A 24,383-nucleotide genomic window follows, 5' to 3' on the forward strand; every position below is an offset into this window, starting at 1 on the left:
CTGGGTTGCAGGTTCAGTCCCCACTCCTGTCATATACCTGATCAATGTTTCTCACATTAATGTTTCTCTATCTTTCTCCCTCTATTCCCCTCTCTCTAAAAATAAACAAATAAAATCTTGAAAATAAACAAAGGGAAAAAGGGGAGGGAGTGAAGCAGGGTGGTCAAGATCGGTTTTACTGGGAAGTTAATATGTGAATGAAGACCTAACAAAGTAAGGGAGTGAACAATACAAATGTCTGTATGAAGACAGCTCTAGAAATAGAGAACAGTAAGTGCAAAGACCCTGAGGTGGCAGCATGCATGGTGTGCGGCTAAGTGGAGCGAGCGAGACAATGAGCAGTAGGAGGAGAAACCAGGTCATGGGAGCCAGATGGTATCTGATCTTGCAGACCATTTGAAGCAGCGATTTTCAACCAGTATGCCACAAGATTTTTTTTTTTTTTTCTGGTTGCTTGTCATTTTTCCCACTTGGTGCAAGGCAAACAGTTATGCTGTGTCAGGAAGACTTGCATGTGGTTTGGGTAGTAAAGAGCGGGACTCTCTCAACTTCTTTTCTGGGGTTTTGCTATTTTGATATAAAAGAACCCAATTGATTCTGCTTGCTGCAGCCAGCCCAGCCTACGGGGGTGGCGGGGGGAGGGGGAACGAGGGTAGAGGAGGGGGTGGGGGAGGAGCTCAAAGGAGCCTAGCTTGCAATACCTGACTATTTGGTTAGGGGAATTGACCTATTTTCCTTTATTGTAAAAAAAAAAAAAAAAAAAAAAAAAATGACAACAGTTAACACAATAGCTGGTGTAATGGAAATTATACCTATTTTTGTCAGATTGGCAAAAAATATATTTTTTGGTGTGCTGCAGAATTTTAGTGATTATGTGTGTGCCATGAGATGAAAAAGGTTGAAAATCACTGATTTAAAGGATTTTGGCTGTTAGTCTCATTAATGGGAGCAACACGAAAATCAAAATTGTAAACAGAGGAGTGACATGGCCTAACTTAGGTATTACCAGTATTACTCTGGCTGCTCTTAGACTAACAGTGGCAGGAGGGGACTATAGAGGCCAGTTAGGAAGTTATCAGGATCATCTCAGCAAGGGATGACGGTGCATGGAGTCAGGGCGGTAGAGCCGGGGTAGTGAGAAGTGGCTGGGTTCTTCGTTCACAGTGATGGTACAGCATGTGGGGTGAGAACAAAAGGAAGGAGAGGAGGCTTTGGCCTCAGTGACTACAAGGATGGACTAGCCGTTTAAGGAGATGGGGAAGACCATAGGGGAGGCGAGTTTTGTAGAAGAGCATCAGGGATTCAGCTTTGAACATATGAGGTTTAAGATTTTGAAAAACACACCTATATTAACAGAAACAGAGGGGGAAATGCACCTCATTCATAAAATACCTATGATTCAACCTCATTAAGGAGGAAACCCACATAAACATATTAAAAGGCCTGACATTCTGACTGCGCCTCTGAGTCCCAGCGACTCCCAGGGCACAGGGACCTCGGTTGAGGGGAATTCCCAAGGTGTGGCCCCCACATACCGTGTGCAGCTGAGAATGGATCCAGCCTTTCTATGCTCAACCACCTCCTAGTTTGTTGACTGGAAAACTGCTTCAAAAATATTTCATTATGAAAATTTCAAACATACAGAGGTAGACAAAAATAGTATAAGGAATCTCCATGTACCAATTGCATGGCTTAAACAATTATCAATATGTGATCACTCTTATTTCAAATATACCTCTACCCCTTCTCTTGTCCTATCATTTTGAAGCAAATCCTTGGTATAACACTATTTCACCCATAAATACTTCATTATGTAGCTTTAAAAGTTCTGAATTTTTAAAATTCTAACATTACACCTAAAGTAATTAATATTCTTTAATTTTATCAAATGTATAGAGTCAGCGTTTAAATTTCCAATTTGTTGTCTGCAATCTAACCCTTTACAAATTGCCATGTGTCTCTTAATCCTCAAAGTTTGCATTTCCTTGCTCACAACATGCAAGGTGAGGATGGGGTTAATTATTTGAGGCACTTCTTTTCACACTGCATTCAGAGGCATACTCCAGATTTATTACTAGAGAGAGGGAATGTACAGTCTGAGCTATTCCCCTACTTCCAGAGGCCAGAACCTCCGCCCTAAAGTCACGAGTGCCCCGCTAGAGTCAGAGCTGCCAAAACTCAGACAGCGCTCAGAATCCAAGACTCTGAGATTTGGCTCCTGCCAAACCCAGGAATGAAGAGCCCAAGCCGTTCCCCATTTCAGGAGGTGAACTGCTTGAGCCGATCTCCGCTCTTACGCAGGGATGCAGAGTTCAAACCATTATCCCCAAAACCTGAGCAAACGGCCCCTGCCCCCGCTTGGCTCCAGAGTTTCACGTCCGAAGATGGATACTAACCCCCGACCCGGCGATGCACAGCCAAGCCCGAAATGTGCAGAAGCACTACCTGAGTCGGTCACCACGAAACTCGGGCTGCCCCGCAAACCGAGCCCAACCTCTCCCCACCTCATCCCAGGAAAGCCGAGCCAGAGCCCCTCACCACCCTGCCCGGCCGAGGCAGCCCTAACATCGGTTCCAGTCCCCGTTTCCAACTCCTTCTACTCCAGTCAAGGCCGACTCACCGCTGCACACCCTCCACCCACAACCCAGGTGACCCCTGTGAAGAGGGGCGCACTCCAGAGCCGACTCTCCCCTGCGTGGCAGAAACCATTGTTCTCGGGGAGAGCCCGGGATCCAGGCGCTTGCACTACAAAGCCTGCGAACTACCACCCCCCAGAAGCCCCTGCGCGGTAGCACAGCGCCACACGGGCTGCCGGTCAGCAGTGCAGCCGCGGCTCTCCAGACTATCCACTCCTCTGAAGTAATAATTGCAATAGCGATAAAATAGTGAAATGTTAACAATGAAATCACTCTCCATCTGTGATAAAAAGTCGTGAGAATATTCAATACCTTACCACCCAGATGTGAGCACTTATTTTTGTGAAAATCCTTTTATGTTCCTATTCTGCAGACATACCATTTAACTATATAACCATGCAACTTTTAAATTACAATTTATTCAAACACTAAGTTTGTTTGTTTGTTTTGAAGGGGACTCTGGAAACTCACACTTGACAAATGACTTATAGCGCAGAAATATTTCTCCTTCTCTGGAGAAGCAGGATTAACAAGCAGTGACTTCTGTCTTGAATCAGGAACAGTATGAGTCTACGGAGGTCTCCTGAAAGACACTTATTTCAACACATCACGAAAACACGGAGTTTTCACATTCTCTTCGAGAAGTTTCCCTTGTTTGGACTTAACACCTTTTGTGCATTTTCAGATTTCTACCTAAGAAGCTATCTGTTCTGGTGACTTAATAGGTTAAGAAAATTGAGTATTTCGCTAGAGACCCACAATTCTGGCCTGGAGGAAAGCAACAAAAGGCAGATGAAATCTCTCTCGCACTCACCTTCCTCCCTTGGTACTTTTCACCTTCTAAAATGCTATATAACTTACATATTTTGGCTTTTGCTGACTTCCTCACACTGTTACCGTAAGAGTCAGCTGGTGCACCAGGTGAGTTCCTGCCCATTGGCCCAGGGGAGGCTCTTACACTGAGCAGGAAGAAAGCTAGAAATATGAAAGGATAAGGTCCCAGGTGGCCAGAAGTTATAAAGTTCACTGGATTGGGGGAAAAGAACGCCCTCTCCTCCCTATCCCTTTAAGAACTGCAGGCTTGAGCAGGAGGGCAGGGGGTGGTCTTTGAGACTGGAGTCCACCATTTACCCAGGTTTGAGCGGCACCTGAATAAACATTTGCACCAGCACCTGCCTCATGTGTTTGGCTTTTTGTAGTGACAGGTAGTGGAACCGTTCTGTAAAAGTCGTAGGAATTAAGCTGAATGAAGGTTGAGATTTTTGTCTATTGCATTCATTGGTACTGTATTTACTGAGAACCTACTATGTGCTATGCACCATTCTAAGCATTAAGGCTGTAATATAGTGAACAAAACAGACAAAAATTGCAATTGTTGAATGTTTAGGGTTTTTAAAAAATTCTCACCCGAGGACATGCCGATTTATTTTAGAGGGGGAGGGAGGGAGGGTGAGAAACGTTGGTTGCATCCTGTACACACCCCAACTGGGGACTGAACCCACAACCCAGGCCTGTGCTTTGACTGGGTATCAAACTGGTGACCTTTTGGTTTGCAGGACAATGCTCAATCCACTGAGCCACATCAGCTAGGGCTCAGGACCATTTTTTTCATTGCTTTTAGAAAGGGCAGGAGAGAGAACCATCAATTAATTGTATTCCATACACACTGTAACCGGGGATTGAACCTGCAACCTGAGTATGTGCCCTAACCAAGAACCAAACCCTTGATCTTTCAGTGTATAGGACAAAGTGCCAACCAACTGAGCCACACCAGTCAGGGCCATCTCACTATCCTGGTCATTTGCAAAACCTCCCCCTAAACCAACTTTGAATTTGACCACTTTTACTGAAGCTGCCGCCATATTATTTCTTCAAGGACTATTCTACTGCGCAACACTCCAGCAGACTAATAAATTTGTGATTGAAGTGCTTTCTCTATCAGACTTCTGGATCCTCCCATGTGGACTAGCTGCTGCCTATGAAAATGCCAGCCTCCACTGCTGCCCTCCCTACAGAATACGTTCACCTTGTTCTTCTCCATGTTCACTGCCAGATGAAGATAAAAGTTCTGAGCCCTAACTGGAGACCTTAACTCACCCGTCCTTATAAGGCTTCTCACTGAGGTGTACTTTCTGATGATTTCGCAGACCTGAGATGTAGCCGAAGCCTTTCCCACACACCTCACACTTATAGGGCTTCTCCCCAGTGTGGACCCTCTGATGGACAAGAAGACAGGAGCTTCGACCAAAGCCCTTCCCACACTCCTCACATTTATAGGGTTTCTCACCAGTGTGGACCCTCTGATGACCTTGAAGATATGAGCTCTTACTATACCCTTTCCCACACACATCACAGCGATATGGTTTCTCTCCAGTGTGCACTCTCTTGTGACTGAGGAGACCTGACCCATACTTGAAGCCCTTTCCACATTCGTAACATGTGTAGGGCTTCTCTCCTGTGTGCAGTCTCTGGTGGGTGCGAAGATTTGAGCTGTAACTGAATCCCTTGCCACACTGATTGCAGGTATAGGGCTTCTTTCCTGTGTGAACTTGCTGATGTTTGTAAAGGCTTGAGGTGCATCTGAAGCCCTTTCCACACTCCTCACATTTATAAGGTTTCTCACCTGTGTGGACCCTCTGGTGAATGAGAAACCCTGAGCTGTGATTGAAGCCTTTGCCACACTCAGCACATTTATAGGGTTTCTCCCCCGTGTGGACCCTCTGATGGATGACCAGGTCAAAGCTATAAATAAAGCTCTTCCCACACACATCACATAGGTAGGGCCTCTCTCCCGTGTGGACCCTCTGGTGACTATGAAGGTCTGAATTCCGCCGGAAGCCCTTCCCACACTCCACACATTGATAGGGTTTCTCTCCCGTGTGGACCCTCTGGTGCACGTGGAGGTCCGAGCTGCGGCTGAAGCTCTTCCCACACTCGCATTTGTAGGGCTTCTCTCCTGTGTGCAGTCTCTGATGCCTGAGGAGCCCCGACCTGTAACTGAAACTCTTACCACACACGTCACATGCGTGCAGGCGCTTGCCCTTGTAAACTCTCTGGTGAGCCTGAAGGTATGAGTTGTGACTGAAACCTCTGTCACCCGTGTCACATTGGAAGGGTTTCGCTCCTGTGTGTGTCTTCTGATGACTGCTGAGGTGGGTGCCGCAGCTGTGGAGATTTTCTCCCGAGTGGATGTGCTGATGCTTGTGCAGTGCAGACTTGGCGCAGAATACTTTGGCACACTCATCACACGTGTAGAGCTTCTCTCCCGTGTGCAGCCTCTGGTGGATCTGAAGCTCCGAGCTGTAGCGGAAGCCCTGTCCACACTCATGGCATTTATACAGTTTCTCTCCGGTATGGACTCTCTGGTGGGTAAGTAAGATGGCACTTTGACCAAAGGCCTTCCCACACTCCTTGCATTTGTAGGGTTTCTTCCCCGTGTGCACCCACTGATGGATCAGAAGAACCAACTTGTACTTGAACCTCTTCCCACACACACTGCATCTGTAGGGAATCTCTCCTGTGGGGATCCAGGGGTGGTTGTGAAGGCCTGTGTTCTGCCTGAAGCCCAGACCACACTTGTTATTTTTATAGGATTTCTCTCCTGAGGGAATCCTTTGAAGTCTCTCAAGACAGGCAGTCTGCCTCACGTTCTGACCAGACTCATGAAACATACAGGGTTTCTCTTTCAAAGGGACTCTTGGAAAAGCAGGATGGTTTGAATCGTCCCTGAAGCCATTTCCACATCCATTACTTACCAAGCCATTCTCTCCGGGGTCAAGGTGATGAAGTACTGACTTTTCAGTGCGGTCTTCTCTACATTTATCACAATCACATGATTTCTCTCTTTGAGCTAATCTGTGGTCGCTGTAACCACTACAGCTGAAGCCATAGCCATCACACTCACATTTACACATTATATCTTCCATGTCGAGTTTACTCCTTTCTAGAACATTCCTGGGCCCATTCACAAAGGCTGTTGTCCAAGATTCTTGAATGGAGACTGGTCTCACTGCTTTCCAAGTGGGAAGCTCTTGATTTTCCAAAGTGACGGGCCCATCTCCTTGAAGGCTGTTCACCGAAGTTTCAATTTGTGAACCCTGAGTAGATGCTCCTTCCCACTCCTGCCACAGGGGAGCACTGTTTGAGCACCGGACATCTTTCCCTTGAAGATTTACTCTATGGTCTCGACTCTGAGTTAATTCACCAGCTGCCTGTTCCCAGATTTTCCAGTAGGAGAGCTCTCTGCATGAAAGGAACTTTAATTCTCTTTCTTGAATGTCCTCCATTTCCTTTTCATTCTTGTCTCCTACGGGGTTAAAGACAATTCAGGAATGAGAACAAGTAAAAGACTGGCCCAGAAAGATCAGGCCCAATAATGAAATGGCTTTGGGAAAAATTCAGTTTTATGTACCATAATTATCAAGGCACTTATCTTTAGATCTGAAAAAAGGAAGAGGCTCCTATAAATAAGGTCTGAAGCTAAATATATATACCTTTATTTTATTTATTTTTAGAGAGGGGAAGAGAGGGAGGCAGAGAGGGACAGAAATATCGATGTGTGAGAGAACCATCACTTGGCTGCCTCTCACACGCCCCCAACTGGGGATCTGGCCAGCAACCCAGGCATGTGCCCTGACTGGGAACTGAACTGGCGACCTTTCGGTTCATAGGCCAACACTCAATCCATTGAGTCACACCAGTCAGGGCTGAAGCTAAATCTTAACATGATTCTATCAGTAACAAACTTAGTTTAAACATATCATTGCCAAGCAAAAAAGAAATTCTGAACAGATTTTTATAGAGAAAATTCTCTTCTCCCCTTAATAATGCTGTTGTTGCTAATAATTATAATAATATCTAATACCACTATAACACCTCCTATAGGCCAATGATGTACGTGTATTACCTTCTTTAACCCTCAGAATAACACTGAGGTAGGGACCATTGTTATCTTCATTTTACACATGAGGAAACCAAGGCACAGAGAGGTAAATACCCTACTTAAGTGGCCCTGCCATGCTGGAGGAAGTGCTGAGCTGGGGTTCAAACGCAGAAGTCTGGTTTTACAGCTGCATTTAGCCCTCTCACCACACCGCCTCCCATGTGACTCTGGGAATGTGTGAGCTGAAATGGGGAAGGGAACCAAGTCCTCCGAAGTGCATCAGCGGTGTCTCCTGTGAGCACACAACCAGGACTGCAGATGACACCGATAAGGCACAGCGACATAAAAATATCAACTTATCCCCATTACTGCCTGTGAGCCATCAAATTCATATGAATGACACAGTTCCAGATGATTTAAAAACATTGTCCAAGTTTTCTGATATTCTCCATCAGCTATTTTTATCTTTGAGGAATACGGTAACACAAATCTGTTTATATCCCGGGGCTTGTAGTATACTAGAGTTAAGGGAGAAAGCTTTCAGAGGACTCTCAATATTCTGGAACAGTGTCTCTGCCACTGCCTGAATGTTTTAATCAGGGGGAGGAAAGTCCAGAGATCACTGGGTACGTCATTCTCTGAAAAGCGTGAAGGAACCATGCGAAGGTAGGGACTGAGTAGCAGAAATGAGGCTGCAGAACAATGACCTACACTGGCACTAGCAGTGTTCCCAGGCAAGATCAAGGGTGCAGACTGGGCCTGCCTAACAAGATCACCCTCTCACTGCCTAGCCATGCTCCCAAGCTCCACGGTTCTCACCTGGATGTGATTCTCTTAGAGTTTCTCTCTCTGTCACCCAGGTCTCTCTGTCTTGTTCCAAATGGGGTATCTTCTTAGGTTTAAAAGGTTGCCCTGCAAATGCAAGAGAATGCAAAGCTTAGGCTCATTTTTGAAGTGCAAAAAATAATCTGAAAAGGTTGTCCTAATCCCATGACCTCCAGGCCTTTGAAGGACAGACAGGGAAAAGATCTGGGACTAGGCAAATGAAACTCCTTTATAATAGCTCTATTAAAAAATGGATTTAACTTATGTACAAAGACCAAAAACATCCTCTCTCTAGGGAACAAGAACACTCTAATAAGCTTAATTTCAATTAACTAGAGGTTACCCTCACTCAGTGAGACCAGGTTCCAGAAGTTCTCCAGCATCACATCTCGATACAGCTTCCTCTGGGACGAGTCCAGCAGCCCCAGCTCCTCCTCGGTGAAGACCACAGCCACATCCTTGAAGGTCAATGGCTCCTACATCATGAAACACCATTAAGAAAAACACTCACTCGATGAAAAGAAAGTTTGCTGTAACTTACTTGGCATCACTAAGACAAGTAGACAAGAAAGCAGCAAAGTGCTCAGTCTGCTAGTCAAATCAAGTATGATTACTGTTTGGTAACAATAATTTTGATTCTAACCAAATAATCTTCCATGGTCTTCCAAAGCGTAAACAGGAGCATCCTCCACTCAGTGTGCGCACTTCTGAGGGCAATTTCCTAGAGCTTGAATGGATGAACCACAGGGTCTGCACATTTTACAATTTGGCTCTACCTTGTAGATTACCAGCTTTTCCTTCAGAGAGACTGTGACAACTTACAGTTCCAACAGCACCTAATTTTAGCATGCCCGTGTCTGCACACCCCCCAAATGAGGGCAAATCCTACTCTTTACTGCCACAGTCTCCCACCTTATCCACAGACAGTTTTTTTTTTAATCCTCACCCAAGGAAATGTTTATTGATTTGAGAAAGAGGAGGAGGGAGGAACGGAGGGAGGGAGGGAGGGAGGGGGAGAGGAAGGGGGTGAACACGATGTGAGAGAGAAATATCAATCAGTTGCCTCCCATATGCACCCTGACCAGGGATCAAATTCACAACCTAGGTATGTGCCCTGGGGATCGAACCCATAACCCTTTACGCTGCTCCCACCAACTCTGCTGCCTGGTCAGGATCACAGCCATTTTATACAGGTTTCCATGTAATCACTTGATAGAAGCAACCAATGTGTTTATGCCGCCATCTCCCCAACCAGATGAGACCTCTGAAGCAGCGGTTCAAACGAGGGTTTCAAATCATGCTGTGTCGGCCTTAGCAATAAATCATGGCCCAAGTTTTTATGGGAAATGCTCCAGTCCAATGAGAAAAAAATGGTGTTATACATTCTGCAATATAGTGATCAACAGCATTCCTATTTCATTCCTGTCTTCACTTAGGAAGAGATGTCTTCATCTCTCTCTTGTAGGAAATGTTTTATTATCTATTTTATCTTTATGCCCACAGGGTAAGCTACTATTGCTATCCCTGTTTCACAGGTGAGAAAAATGGGGACTCTGCAAAGTGAGTATCATTTGTGGATGAACATACATCTAATAAAAGCAGTGTCAGAACTGACCCTGGGCAGCCTAATATGCTGTAACCACTCTGCTACACTGCTGGCCAGATATAAGAAGGACCACAAGCCAGAGGAACCTATTTCTCCACTCTGGAGGATGACCGCCACCGACAGAGCACATTTCCCAGAAGGGTCCCAGGTCCATTCCCAGACTAGAGGCAGCGCGACTAGGAGAAAGCCTGGGCCAGAGGCAGTCCGCTGGTCGCTCATTCTCAGTCTTTATATCCAGCTCTGGCTTCTACACTGAGTCCTGCCATATCCGCCTACCACTTGGACATCTGAAAGGTACTGCAGACCAAGAAAAGCCCAAGGAGAACCGAGTCTTCCCCCCAGCTGTCCTCTCCTAATCTCTTCTGTGTGGGCAAACGGTACCATCTACCTTAAAATCATCTTTGATTCTTCCCTTGTCCTCATTTCTCAACTCTCATTCATAAAAAAGTCTGCCAATTATCTTTCCAAAATAGAATTCAAATCTATCCACCTGTCCCCTCTCCCCCTCTCGAGTCCAACTCATCACCTTTTCCTTCGGTGACTGCAAATACTTTCAGTTCCTTCTGACTGTGTCCCTTAAAGTACTTGAGAGCAATTATCTTGCTTTTAATTTTACTACCTGTCTCCCCCTTTTAGAATGTCAGCCCCACATCCCCCTTCCAGAAAGTCAGCCCCAGGAGGACAGGGATGTTGTCTGTTTTGTCCTCTGACAGTAAAACACTGCAGAGATGTACAAGCGACTCAGTGGACCAGAGTACAGAATGCAGGAACAGTCACATTACATGAAAGATGGATCGATGGATATGTCTTTCTCTCGCTCTCCATATACATAATATACATAACTATTTTAGATACACATGTATGTATATAAATACATAGACAATATACAATAAGGATGGTATTCCAACTGACTTGCAAATGAATGATTAATTGTCATAATTGGTATCCATCTTGAAGAAAATGAACCATATGCCAGTTACAAAAATAAATTACAGTCCTATTAGAGATTCTAAAATTTTAATGTAAATACCAAAAAACCCCCAAAAAACCCTGGTTATCTTTCTGACTAAAGTTAGAATGGGTAAGGCCTTTTGAAACTAGCTATTCTGTAAATAAATGCAATAAGGAGTGGAATATATTCACCCAATAACACATCAATTTTCTCTTTTCCCTTTTACCAGGCGAGGGAGATAATGTTCAACTTGATGCCTACAGTTATTTCCAGAGAGAAAAGAAAACTCAACCCACCTGAAACCTGGTCTCATCCTCCCCGTGTCGGGAAGGGGCTGAGGCTTGAAAACACAGAGCTGGAGGAGGAGAAAGACGACGTGAGGCGTGGGCTGGGGGAAGGTGCCTGCCTGTGCTCTCAGCTATCTACCTGGGCCTCAGGAATGCCTGCCCCCTCACACGCTGGTTTCTTGCAAGTCCTCACCCACCTAACCTTTTCTCTCTCCTCACCCAACTTAGATACCCACCCACACCCCACACCCTTCATTAACTCTCACCTCTTTCCTCATGCCTTAAAGTCAAAGTCTTCATGGTCTCCTCTCCCAAGTTTTCCAAGTGCAGCGGCAATTCTATTTATTCTCTGATCTTCCTAAGCTGGAAAAGCAGAAAATCTGGGCCTTCATCATTCTTAAGACGCGCCAAGTTCTGATAAGGAGCATCAGATAAGTATCTGAGGTCACAAGTACCCACCTCCATCTCCACCTGGTTGGTTCTCACGCTCCAGGGACCTGTGGGGCTCAAGAGGGAACTTGACTTTATCTGAGTTCTTTCTCCTGGGCCCCAAAGTTCTGCGTCTCCAGTAGGGTTCACACCCTCTGGATACCACTTATTCTGTGGACAATTACTGGACAGCTGTACGCAGTCTCTGTTCCGGAGAGACTCGCAGTCCAGACAGCCAGGATGTTGCAGATGGCTAAGGATAGTCAGGGGACTGTCTGCGGGGAGGGCGGAGCAGAGTGTCGTGGTGAGACACAGGGCCGCACAGGAAGGGCGCGGAGACCACACAAACATGGGGCACGTGTGCCCCGTGAGGGAAAACCAGAATGTGCTTAATAACGCAATACTGTGGGGGCGGCAAAAATAAAAACAAACGTAATATTCCTGCCCTACAGGATTCTAAAAGTCATGATACAGGTTAGCAAATTTCCAAATCCAAATTTATAAACTTTTTGACCCAGGCCTCTTTTGGCAGTCAAGTGATACTTATGGAGTCCTACTCACAATAATATTTCAAAAGTATAAAGTAAAACACACAAGCGTCTTGGCCAAGTAGCTCAGTTTATTAGAGCGTCGCCCCAGTACACCAAGGTGGTGGGTTTGACCTCCATCGGGGCACATACAAGAATCAACTAATGAACACACAACTAAGTGGAACAACAAATTGATGTTTTTCTCTCTCCCTCCCTCTGACTCTCTCTCTCTCTCTCTCTCAAAAAACCAAGAAACAGGATTGTTTTAAAAGCTAATTAAACTGAAATACAACCTTTAAAACTGTTAAAACACCAAGTATGTGCTTCTTTATTAACACATTCAGTACCAAGAATAAATTAACTACCATCATTTCAAAAAAATTAGTGTAAACCGTATTTTGAAAAATCTACGCAAACTACGATATAAAGTACCTCTGATTTACCTGAATAACAAAGTCACAAGTTCTGCTAATACTATTGTGGCTTGTTGTGTAAATCCTAATGGAAGGAAATGCTAATGTTCATTTCGACTAGTGTACATTTCCCCCCCACTCTAGTTCAGGGACCTGCTGCATTATGCCCATTGATCTCAAGCTCTCTTTTTCTAAATGAAGCCTCCTCCAGCCACCACCAGACTGAATTAATCTCTCTGGGACCCACTGACACTTGGTTTAAAACACTGATTCACCACCTTTCACATTGCCTGCCTGCCCTGTTAAAATCTCTAAGTCAAGGAAACGAAGTCTTCTTTCTTTATCCTCTCCATCTAGCATTTCTCTGGCACACAGGGTCCACTTAGCAAATTCTATCCGCAGGATGTGATGCTGAACAGAACTCTTGGCAGCAGCCTGGAGCTGGTCAGCAGGTAGTGCAAAGATACTCACTGTGAGCTCCCTCGGGCCTTGCCTTGCTTTCTCCTGAGAGCCAAGCCACAGAGTAAGTTCAGACAAACAGATGCATACACTTGACGCCCATTCTAAGACACTCCCTGCGTTCTACTGCTTCAGGAGCCCAAGTCTCCACCTTTCCTCTAACCATCTGTCCCAGACCTTTGCACAGCCCACTCTGAAGACATCTCTGCGTGACACCGCTTGGGCACTGCCTGGCACTGGGTTCACTCTCTGAAGCAAGTGTTGAGGACCAGGAAACAGGTGTTGCCTGCTAACCTCCTATCTGGAGGACAAAGAACTGCAGGGTAGAGGCCAAATAAGTAACATGCCCTCCACACCAGTGCCATTTAAGATCAGCTCTTCAGCCCTGGCTGGTGTGGCTCAGTGGCTTGAGAGCCGGCCTGTAAATCAAAGGCTCACCAGTTCGATTCCCAGTCAGGGCATACACCTGGGTTGCAAGCCAGGTCCCCAGTAGGGGGCGTGTGAGAGGCAACCATACACTGATGTTTCTCTCCCTCTCTTTTCCCCTCCCTTCCCCTCTCTCTAAAACTAAAATCTTTAACAGAAAAAAAGAAAAAAGATCAGCTCTCCAGGACCCTCCAGGGCTGTGCCTTGGGAGCTTTTAGAGTGCTTAAAAATACCACAAGAGACTGTTAAAACTGCCGGGCCCAACTTCCAAAGATTCTGACTCACTAGCTCAGCAGTGAAGGCTGAGAGTCTGTATTTTTTACAAGTTTTTAGGGGATGCTGATACGGCTGCTCTTGGGACCACACTTTAAGTAGCATGTGCTAAGATACTCTCGCTTCCTCTGAATGGCTGATTTTCAGGGTTTCCAGGGGCTTCTAGTTGGTATAAAATTTCCGGGTGGCTCCTCCTCACATCCCCGAACTCTACCATTAGTGCTGCCCCAAGTTTTAGTCCATGAAATTCTCTCTAAACTCATGCATCCCCCTGGTCAACAGAGCCAGCCTCATGGCTTTACTCAACACAGGCTTGACACCTCCACTTGGGTGTCTAAAAGGCACCTCAAACTTAACATGTCCCAAAACGAACTCTAGATGTGCCTCTTTCTCTCCCAATGAGAACACATATTTTGGGGTGATGTTTGATTTCTCTCTCATACACTGTATCAGCCAATACCTTCAAATTCGAGCCAGAATCAGACCAATCCTTCTTCCTGCTACTGTCCACAGCACCATCACCTCTCGCCAGAATTACCGCAGTAGTCTCCTTCCTGGCCTCTCTGCTTCTCGGAGTGTCCCCTTAGAGTCTATATCCTACCCAGCAGCCAGAGCGATCTTTTTAAAATATAAATAAAGTCATGTCACTCCTGTGGCCAAAACCTTCACCAAAATCTTTTCAATGGGCTAAAGACCTTACATTCTCTGGCCCCCCAATACCCAATTTCCTACTCATCCTTCCTCTTTCTCGTTCTGCTCAGCCCCTCTGGCCTCCTTACTGTTTTGCAAACAGACCAGTCACGTACCCACCTCCGGGCCTTCACTGGGGTCCCTACACAAGCACCATGTTTTCAGTAAAATCATCCCTGACTATCCTACTTACAACTGCAATTCCCTCTGCCAGATCTCCCAAAGCCCCTTCCCTGCTTCATTTTCCTCTGTAAAACTGACGTTCTAATCTACCATCCATTTTTCTTCTTTACTGTTTTTCCGAGCCCACTAGAACGTGAGCTCCATGAGAGCTGGGATTTCACTCTGCTCCTGAAACAACACATGTGCTCAATCTCAATTCATCCTGCTGATACCTGGATCCTGGGCCTTTTGACACGCTCGAGAGGGCAGAATGGATTTGGTGCCTCAGGTCATTCACTTAGTAAATGACATGCTAAGGAGCATGAGCCACAGTGTTGATCAGGGCAGGCAAGGACTCTGCGTTCAAGCAGCTGACATTCTAGTTGGGAGGAGAGCAGACATGTACTGAAATTCTATGATGTGTCAGATGCTTAGAATATAAAGAAAGATATAGTCCTTGACCACACAGAGCTCACTCTGGAGCTATAAAGAGAAATAACTGGCAACAAAGAGATAAAGAAGTAACAGAAATAAGAGTAGAAGTAACAGGACTAAATGAATAATGACATGCAGGAATAAAAAAGGAGGAGAAATCAAATATGTATCTGGGGTTGAAGTTTAAGGAAAATGCATAAATTACCATGTTCTACACCGGATAGCAAAGGAGGAACAGAGTTTTGGAAGCTGCAATTTACCTCTCAATATTGGAGCTGTCAAATGGCAGGTTTATTTCTGGCTCAGCCACTGTATAGCTGTACTGACACTAGGAGGGTGACGAATCTCCGAATGAGTCTGTTCTCTCTTCTGTTAAGTGAGGATAATACTTCTTACTTACAGAGTTGAAAGAATGAAGTCTTTCTCTCTCACACATACACATGGCATGCCTATCTGAATAAAGCTCATAGCCCAGCACTTGGTACACACAGAATCTTCAGCAAACTATTTTTGTTATTATTCATTCATCTGAGCACTAACCTAGAAACACAGGCATCTGTTCACTTAGCAAACATACCTTCCATGTCTAACTACATCTTGGCCACCGTAACAGTGGGGATACAGCAGTAAATAAGATGGATATGGTACGTGTTTTATGGTACTTGTATTCTGGTGGGTAAACAAATCGACAAATACGGTGATTGTTGCTTATCAAAACGGCAATATAGAAAATAAAACATATGTGATAACCTCTTGTTACCAGCCAGAACCTAAGTTCTCTTGGGTAGAAGATAGGTGGCAAGTGTGGAGGGGCAACATTAAAGGAGGTTGACACCTACGGTCTCTAAAACCTGCCCAAAGATAAATAAGCTGTGCGAAGATCTGGGAAGGGCGCAGAGGGAACTGCAAAGGCAAAAGCCCTGACTTCTGGTTATAACATCTCCTGGCTAAGTGACATTTGTTAACTTCTTAACCTTTCAAAGTCTCAGCATTCTTATCTTTAACATGCGACTAATAATATCTAACTTAAAAGGTTGCTGAGCAAGTTAAATATATTCTATTCAGTCATTCAAATATTTACTGAGAGACTACTGTATGCCAGGCGCTGTAATCCTAGAACCGAGAAAAGAGCATCATTAGTACCTTGGCCGATGTAGTTCCTGATCTCCTATGTGAGTAAATATGTATTTAAATTTTTTTTTCTTCCCACAAAATTGTCATCGCAATATTTGGAATGGTTTGTTTTTTCTCTCTCACTTCATATACCCTGAGCAGCTTTCCATATCACTGACGGTACTAAAGACACAGCAGTGAATGCCCTCGGCATAACTGGCATATGCTATGCACTTCATGCACACACCATTACAGTTATAGTAATCGTTTCTTCCCTGTACCTAGCACAACCGTGAAACAGAGTAAGCTGAGTGATCTACTAGCCAAATGAACCACTACTAGGTGCCAGGGAGAGAATACAGTAGATAAAGACTTTTTCTTAACCTCAGAAGGACCTCATTTCTGGGGAAAGGCAGCTATTACGGCAACGGGGACTGAAAGGACATTTGTCAAAACCACGGGATAAAGAATGAGGTCAGCAGAGGAGGTCTAGTTCGGAGAGAGAGCTGGCACTGCCATAAAACAAGAAGAAACCAGAAATCCCAGGGATCTTTAAGAGGAAAAACAGGGCATATGCATACTCAAGGTTTAAAAATAAACACCGGTGCAGAGGGCAGCTACCGTGAAAAAAATTCAAGATATTATCAATCCGCACCTGCCTTAACTGGAGCCTCCCAAACCGAAAGATCCCCCTTTTAAAGTCTGGAACTGTCCCTTCCGAGCCTGTGGAGTGCCACGTGGTGCTGGCCCGAGCCCCGCCCCCCGCCCCAACCCAGGATGCTCCGGGATCCGCCTCCTCAAACCCTTCCACGCCAGGCCGAGCTCTGAGCCTCCACCTTACGGGCCCCTCTCTTCCCAGGTCTTACACATCCAGCGCCTGTTCTTGCAGCCGGAACGAAGACCTCCCAGAAGACTTTCGTCCCTTATCCCTCTCATCAACGCACAGGAAATGACGACAGTAGTGCGCCTCCAGAAGCAAAAGTAGGCGCCTTGAGAGGGTGCGGACTGCAGCTCCCAGAACCCTCTTCGGTATTCGGACTGTAATCTAGAGTCCCGACGGTGACGTAAATACACTAGCACCTGGAGTCCCGCCCACAGGGCCAAGTGCAGGGTTGCGGTACAGCGAGCGTACCTAGGGCAGTGGGGAGACAAGTGATGTTTCGGCGCTTAGTTTTGGGGCACTGCTACCCACCTTTCTTTTCTTAAAAAAAAAATTGATTACTCAGTACTAACATGTTCATGTTGTATAAAATCTGACAGTATTCTCAGGAATACATAATCCCATCACCAGGGGATATATAAAATACTGTTGATGTTTTGGTACAAGTTACTGTTACACTATATATATTTTTTTAATTCCAAAAGTAGTGCATGGTCAATGTTAAGAAAAGTAAGGAAAAAACGTTTAAAAAGAGCGAAATGAGAAGTCTACTGTAATCCTAGAACCAAGAAAAAAGCATCATTAGTACCTTGGCCGATGTAGTTCCTGATCTCCTATGTGAGCAAATATGTATTTAAATATTTTTTCTTCCCACAAAATTGTCATCGCAACATTTGGAATGGTTTGTTTTTTCTCTCTCACTTCATATATCCTGAGCAGCTTTCCATATCACTGAATAATGAAATCATTTTAAGTGGTTCCTTCGGATTCTGTAGTTTTAGATACCTTGCCACCTAGTCCACCAATGAAGTTCTACTTCCAAACTCAGTGTATCATCAAAACCAGAAATAATCATTGCTTTTAATATTTTCCAGTCTGATAGACTGAGCATGCTGTGTCGTTATCGCGTAATACGACACTGAGGGGACCAGGCCATAAAACGAAGCATTTCGTGTAGACAGCAAAGCGGAAACAAAAAATGAAAGTGGACCTCGGTGACCTAAGAGTTAAACCACCACACCGACCAAACAACAGCAAAAGCCACCCCAAATATGGAGCACAAATATAGTTTATCTGATAACTGTGGGTGAAAGCATTCCTTCTGCTACAGACAAGTGCAGTGTTAACCTTGATACAGTCTCTGTAACATCCTTGCAGATTTGTTTGTGAAAATCATGTCAGAGTGGACAGTGTTTTCAGTGATGACAAATGTGGTAAGAATTACGTCATGGAAATAAGCATGAATTCCCTAATGTGAAACTCGGGGTGCTTGCTTTTGTTTTCTCAGATATATGTGAAGTGTCCAAGGCATCAGGACACAAATGCTGACAGAGATCTTTTCCTCCCCCAAATTACGACCCTCATGGCTTTTACAGACACTTGATGCTGGCCTTTGAAAATTAGTCTATTGAGTTAGAAGCAGAGACATCCAGGTACACAACTATGATGATTATCAAGAACAGCGATTGTCACTTTTCATCTCATGGCACACATAAACTAATTACTAAAATTCTGCAGCACACCAAAAAATATATTTTTTGCTGATCTGACTAAAAGAATAGGTGTAATTTTGATTCATTCATTCCAGACAGCTATTGTTGTGTTGGCCGTTGTCATTTTTTAATTTGACAATGTAAGGGAAAAAGGTCAGTGCCCCTGACTAAATAGTCAGGTATTGAATGTTTCAAAAATTCTTGTGGCACACTGGCTGACAATTGCTGATCTAGATATTTTATTCTGCTGTATTAAAGCTATTATTAATAGTATTATTAATAATGCTATTATAAAGATATACATATATTATACTATATAGTTATATTTTTGAGTGATATATTTTATATATAATACATGATTTATATGTCTATGTACTCTGGCTATGAGTCTTGCCTGATAGGTATTTTCAAATATATGTTTTCACTATGTGGCTTATTTTATCATCTTTTAATAGTGCCTCTCGATGAGCAGAAGTTCTTAATTTTAATCTTTCTGCCATCTAGTTTTGTAAATGGAGTGAGGTAGGACTCTGAATATTTTTCTACAAGAATATCCAATTGTTTCATTTATTGACTCCAATTCAGGTGACCATGTATATAGATTCTCCATTCTGTCTCATTGTTCAATTTGTCTATCTTGGGATAATATCATATTATCTTAATGCTAATAGATTTAAGACAGATCCTGTTATCTGTTACAAGTTTTCTAGCTTCATTCCTTTTTCTCAACATTTCTTTGACTAATGCTTGTGGCCATTTGCTTTTCCACAAAATTTTTGGAATCAGCTTGTCCATTCCCACCAGATTTCTATTGATATTCAAATGCTTTGAACCTCTAGATTAATTTGTCAAGAATTGATATCTTTACAATACTGATGCTTTGGTTTCATGAACATGGTATTTATTCTGGTCATCTTTAAATTTGTTTCAACAATTTTTTAGTTTTCAATGTAGAAGTCTTACACAATGTTCATTAGGTTTACTCTGAGGTATGTGAGGTTTTTGTGCTATAACTTTAAAAATCTATTTCTATTTGTTTACTGCTGTTATATAGACCATGATTGATTTTGTGCAATTTTGGTGATATATTCACTGGCCAAATTCATTTTTAATTCTCATAATTTTTGTAGATTCTTCGCCTTGTTGTAAGCAGACAACCACATTGTCATTGCTTTTAATATTTTCCAGTCTGATAGACTAAGCATGCTGTGTCGTTATCGCGTAATACAACACTGAGGGGACCAGGCCATAAAGGGTGAATTTATTCTCCTCCCAATAATAATGCCTTTCATTTTTATTACATGTGAATAGTTGCTTCATAGAAAGAAATGGGAGGTTTTTCTTCAATTTTAAAACTTTGGAACAACCTGGAGTCTGGGTCTGTGGGAGAAGACTTGGGGTCCATGCTGGGCAAAAAAAACAGGTACAAAGAGGACTAGTGGGCGTACCCTGGACACGTTAAACCCTGTTAACACCCCAAACTCCATGTATAGGATCAGTCAGACTGAGACAAAGAAGAAAAAATTGGGACGGATGCTGGTCCCATAACTACTGAAAAAAGGACCATCAGGGCTCCCTGGAATCCTCTTTAAGCAGTTGATATGCAAACACAGTGGCCCCCATTTGAACCTGATGTGCTGGCTCTGGAAGAGACCCCACATCTCAGCCGGTACCCCCAGGCTATTCCTCATAGAGCTTGTGACAGAGTCCATTTGGGTCCAGCATGAGAAAGATTCCAAGAGGTCTCTGGATTTATCCTCACTGACCCATAACACGAGGGCATCGGCATATGCAAGAACATTCACTAAAGGTATGAAATGAGGTAGGAAGCCAGCTTCATTTTTCCCCTAATGGCCAACCTGTGGTATCATTTCCTGATGAGTCCTCCTCGCATGAACCCTACCTCATTTTGTCTTTAGAGTCACTGAACTATCTTGGAAATTTTATTAGGATCCCACTGTATTTATGGATTAATTTGGAAAAAGCAGCTGCTTTATGTAAATGACATTTATTATACAAGAATGGATGGTGTATTCAAGGCTTTATATCCCTCAATTATTTCAAGTTTATTCACATAAATCAAACTTATTCCTAGGTATTTTACCTTTGTTGTTATTATAAATTTGGTCTTTACTATCATTACATTTTTTAACTGCCTAGTGGTTGTCAGAACAAAAATTAGTTTTTATTAAAAAATTATTTTCTTTAAAGATTTTATTTACTTTAAGAGAGAGGGGAAAGGGGGGAGAAAGAAAGGGAGAGAAACATTGATGTGTGAGAGATACATCAATCGGTTGCCTCTCGCATGCCTCCAGCTGGGGACCTGGCCCACAAACCAGGCATGTGCTGTGACTGGGAATTGAACCCGCCATCTTTTGTTCACAGACCAGCACTCAATCCACTGAACCACACCAGCCCGGGAGAAAAAAATTCTTTAAATGTAATCCAATTAAGTTTAAGAAAAACTACTAGTTGGTTTTTCTTGTTTTTTCTTTTTTAAGATTTATTCATATATTTTTTAGAGGTAGGAGAGAGAGAAACAAAGAAACATCAGTGAGTGATTGCCTCTCACAAACCCCCTACTGGGCACCTGGCCCACAACCCAGGCATGTGCCCTGACTGGGAATCAAACCATCGACCCTTTGGTTCACAGGCCAGCACTCAATCCACTGAGCCACACCAGCCAGGGCTCTTCCTTTTTCTTTTTTTTATAGTTTATATACGATATAGTTTTTGGTGTACAACATAATGACCAGACATTTATACACCTTACTAAGTAATCGTAATGAGTCCAGTACCCATTTGACACTATACATAGTTATTACAATATTATTTTATAAGTTTTAAATCATTTTTTATTTTTCAAATACAGCTGACATTCTATATTATATTGGTTTTAGGTGTACACCAGTGATTAGACCTTATATATAACTTAGTGATCATTCTGATAAATCCTGTACCCATCTGACACGATACATAATTATTAGACTACTATTGACTATATTCCCTATGCTGTACTTTACATCCCCATGAGTATTCTGTAACAACCAATTTGTACTTCTTAGTCCCTTCACCTTTTTCGCTCATCACCTTAACTAACTCCCATCAGGCAACCATCAAAACGTTCTCTGTATCTATGAGTCTGTTTCTGTTCTGCTCTTTCGGAGGTTTTTTTTAGATTCAATTGTTAATAGATAGGTATTATTACCATTTTATTGTTCATATCTTTGATCTTTTTCTTCTTATTAAAGAAGACCCTTTAACATTTCATGCAATACTGGGTCAGTGGTGATTAACTCCTTTAGCTTTTTCTTGCCTGAGAAGCTACTTATCTGTCCTTCAATTTTTTTTTTATTTTTCAAAAGATTTTATTTATTTATTTTTAGAGAGAAGAGAAGGGAGAAAGAAAGAGAGGGAGATAATATCTATGTGTAAAAGATACATCATTTGGTTACCACTTGCCTACAACCAAGGCATGTGCCCTGACTGGGAATTAAACCGGCGACCCTTCAGGTTGCAATTCAGCACTCAAGCCACTGAGCCATATCAGCCAGAGCCGTCCTTCAATTTTTTAAAAAACAATTACTGATTTTAGAGAGAGAGGAAGAGGGAGAGAGAAAAATATTGATTAATTATTCCACTTATTTATGCATTCAGTGGCTTGTCCTTGTATGCGCCCTGACTGGAGATCAACCCCACAACCTTGGCGTATCAGGACAACATTCTAACCAACTGAGCTGCCTGGCCAGGGCCCATCTTTGATTCTAAATTCCTTGCCAATCTCTCTGGCCTGCAGTTTCTGTTGAGAAATCAGCCAAGTTTTATGGGGCCCCCCTTGTAGGTAACTAACTGCTTTTCTCTTGTTTCTTTTAAAATAATCTCCTTGTCTTCAACTTTTGCATTTTAATTATGATGTGTATTGGTGTGGGTCTCTTTGGCTTCACCTTGTTTGGAACTCTGTGCTTCCTAGACTTGTATGCCTATTTTCTTCATGAGGTTAGGGAAGTTTTCTATCATTTTTTCAAATAGGTTTTCAATTTCTTGCACTCTCTCTCCTCCTTCCAGCACCCCCCTGATGCGAATGTTGTCATACTTGAAGTTGTCCCAGAGGTTCCTTACACTATCCTCATTTTTTTTTTTAAATTCTTTTTTCTTCTTGGTATTATGATTGGTGTTTTTTGCTTCCTTATATTCCAATCACTGATTTGATTATCAGCTTCATCTACTCTACTGCTGATTCCTTATAAATTATTCTTCATTTCAGTTGGTGTATCCTTCATTTCTGACTGGCTCTTTTTATGGTTTTCATGTCCTTTTTTAATGCTGTTAAAGTTCTCACTACGTGCATCTACTCTTCCCCTAAGTTCATTAATCATCTTTATAACCAGTGTTTTGAACTCTGCATCTAGTAGACTGCTTGTCTCCTTTTTGTTAAGTTCTTTTCTCAAGTCTTGTTCTGTTCTTTCATTTGGGACATGTTTCTTTGTCTCCTCATTTTGGCAGCCTCCCTGTGTGTGTTTCTGTGTATTAGGTAGAGCTGCTATGTCTCCCAGGCTTGGTAGAATGGCCTAATATAGTAGGTGTCCTGTATAGTCCATGGCACAGTCTTCTGTTCACCTGCACAGTTCACTTCAGGTGCACCCCTACAGAACAGGATTTACTTTAGCAGGGCTCTGGTGCTCCCTGAGTCTGACCCTTGAGTGTGTCACTTGTGGAGTTGGTTGGGTGGTGCTTTGAAGTGGTCTGAAGCTGTCCACCAGGTACACTGGCTCTGGGGCCTCCCAGGAGGTGCAGATCAAGGTCAGCAACCACCTGTGTTCTGCTAGGACCTCCTACCATGAGATACAAAATGATTTTCAGATGGCTGCTACTTCTGCTGGGCTTGGAGGTGCCCAGAAGAGGCCAAGCTGCAAACCAAGGCCAGCAGCTGATAATGCCAGGCCTGGGGCCCACTTAGCTACAGATATATGGCATGTTAAGGCCAGATAATGCTTGTTTGAGATATTAAGGAAGTCTGAAGCATGAGCTAAGACAGGCCATTTGTATGGAAAAGCCACTGGAAAGAGCTTGGGTGGGCCCACAAGTTGATGGGACAAGATCACAGGGAGTCATCAGGGCCAGGTGAACAGCATTAGCCAGGCTGATGGAGACTCAGATATCGTGTGCCTATGCGGGCAAGGGAGGGATCAGCAAAGGAACTTTTACAGCCCATCTCTCTGGGATAAAGCTGCCCTTCCAGCTCTCACCCTGATCTCAGTCAATCCAGTTCCTTCTTGTGCGTCCCTCGTGCCTTTCGAGCTGCTGTCCCAACACTGGAGCTTAGAGGGAGTTAGTCCAAGTAAGTTCATATGTGGGCACTTTAAGAGAAATGCCTGGGGCTCCAGAAGCCCTCTGTTTCACTCAGCCACAATCCCTGCTGATTTTTACAGCCAGAAGTTACAGGGACTTCTCTTCTTGGCACTAGAACCCTGGCCTAGGGGGCCCGGTGTGGGGCTGGGGCACCTTGCTCCTCAGGGGGAACCTCCACAGCCAAGATCTCCCTCCTGATTTTTATCCACCGCACGTGGGCATGCGACCAGCCCTTCTGCATCTTTGCCCTTCCTACCAGTCTCGATGTGGCTCTTTCTTCTTTAAAAAAAAAATATTGATTTACTTTTAGAGAGAGAGTAAGAGAAGGAGAGAAACATTGATTTGCTGTTCCACTTATTTATGCATTCATTGATTGCTTCTTGTATATTCCCTGATAGAGGATTAGACCCACGACCTTGAAGTATCAGGATGATTAACTAACTGAGCTACCCAGCCAGAACCCTGCGGCTTCTTTATATAATTAGTTGTAGGAGTTCTGCTCAACTAGGTTTCAGGTGGTTCTGAATGATGGTTGTTCCATAA

At 43.6% G+C, this 24,383-nt stretch overlaps 1 protein-coding gene across 1 annotated transcript; it reads right to left on the reverse strand.

Moving 5' to 3' along the window:
- Positions 1-4,585: 4,585 nt before the first annotated feature.
- ZNF229 (zinc finger protein 229) lies at positions 4,586-11,667 on the reverse strand. Its single transcript, XM_054588447.1, has 5 exons — positions 11,648-11,667; positions 11,455-11,551; positions 11,198-11,256; positions 8,686-8,819; positions 4,586-6,953 (listed from the first exon to the last, which is right to left on the reverse strand). Exons 2-5 carry the CDS (start codon positions 11,486-11,488, stop codon positions 4,730-4,732), a joined length of 2,451 nt encoding a protein of 816 aa, XP_054444422.1. The 5' UTR covers positions 11,489-11,551; positions 11,648-11,667; the 3' UTR covers positions 4,586-4,729.
- Positions 11,668-24,383: the final 12,716 nt, after the last annotated feature.

The sequence above is a fragment of the Pteronotus mesoamericanus genome, unplaced genomic scaffold, assembly GCF_021234165.1.
Source record: "Pteronotus mesoamericanus isolate MK-2021 breed Mesoamerican mustached bat unplaced genomic scaffold, CSHL_Meso_final scaffold_137, whole genome shotgun sequence".
NCBI classification, from domain to species: Eukaryota; Metazoa; Chordata; class Mammalia; order Chiroptera; family Mormoopidae; genus Pteronotus; species Pteronotus mesoamericanus.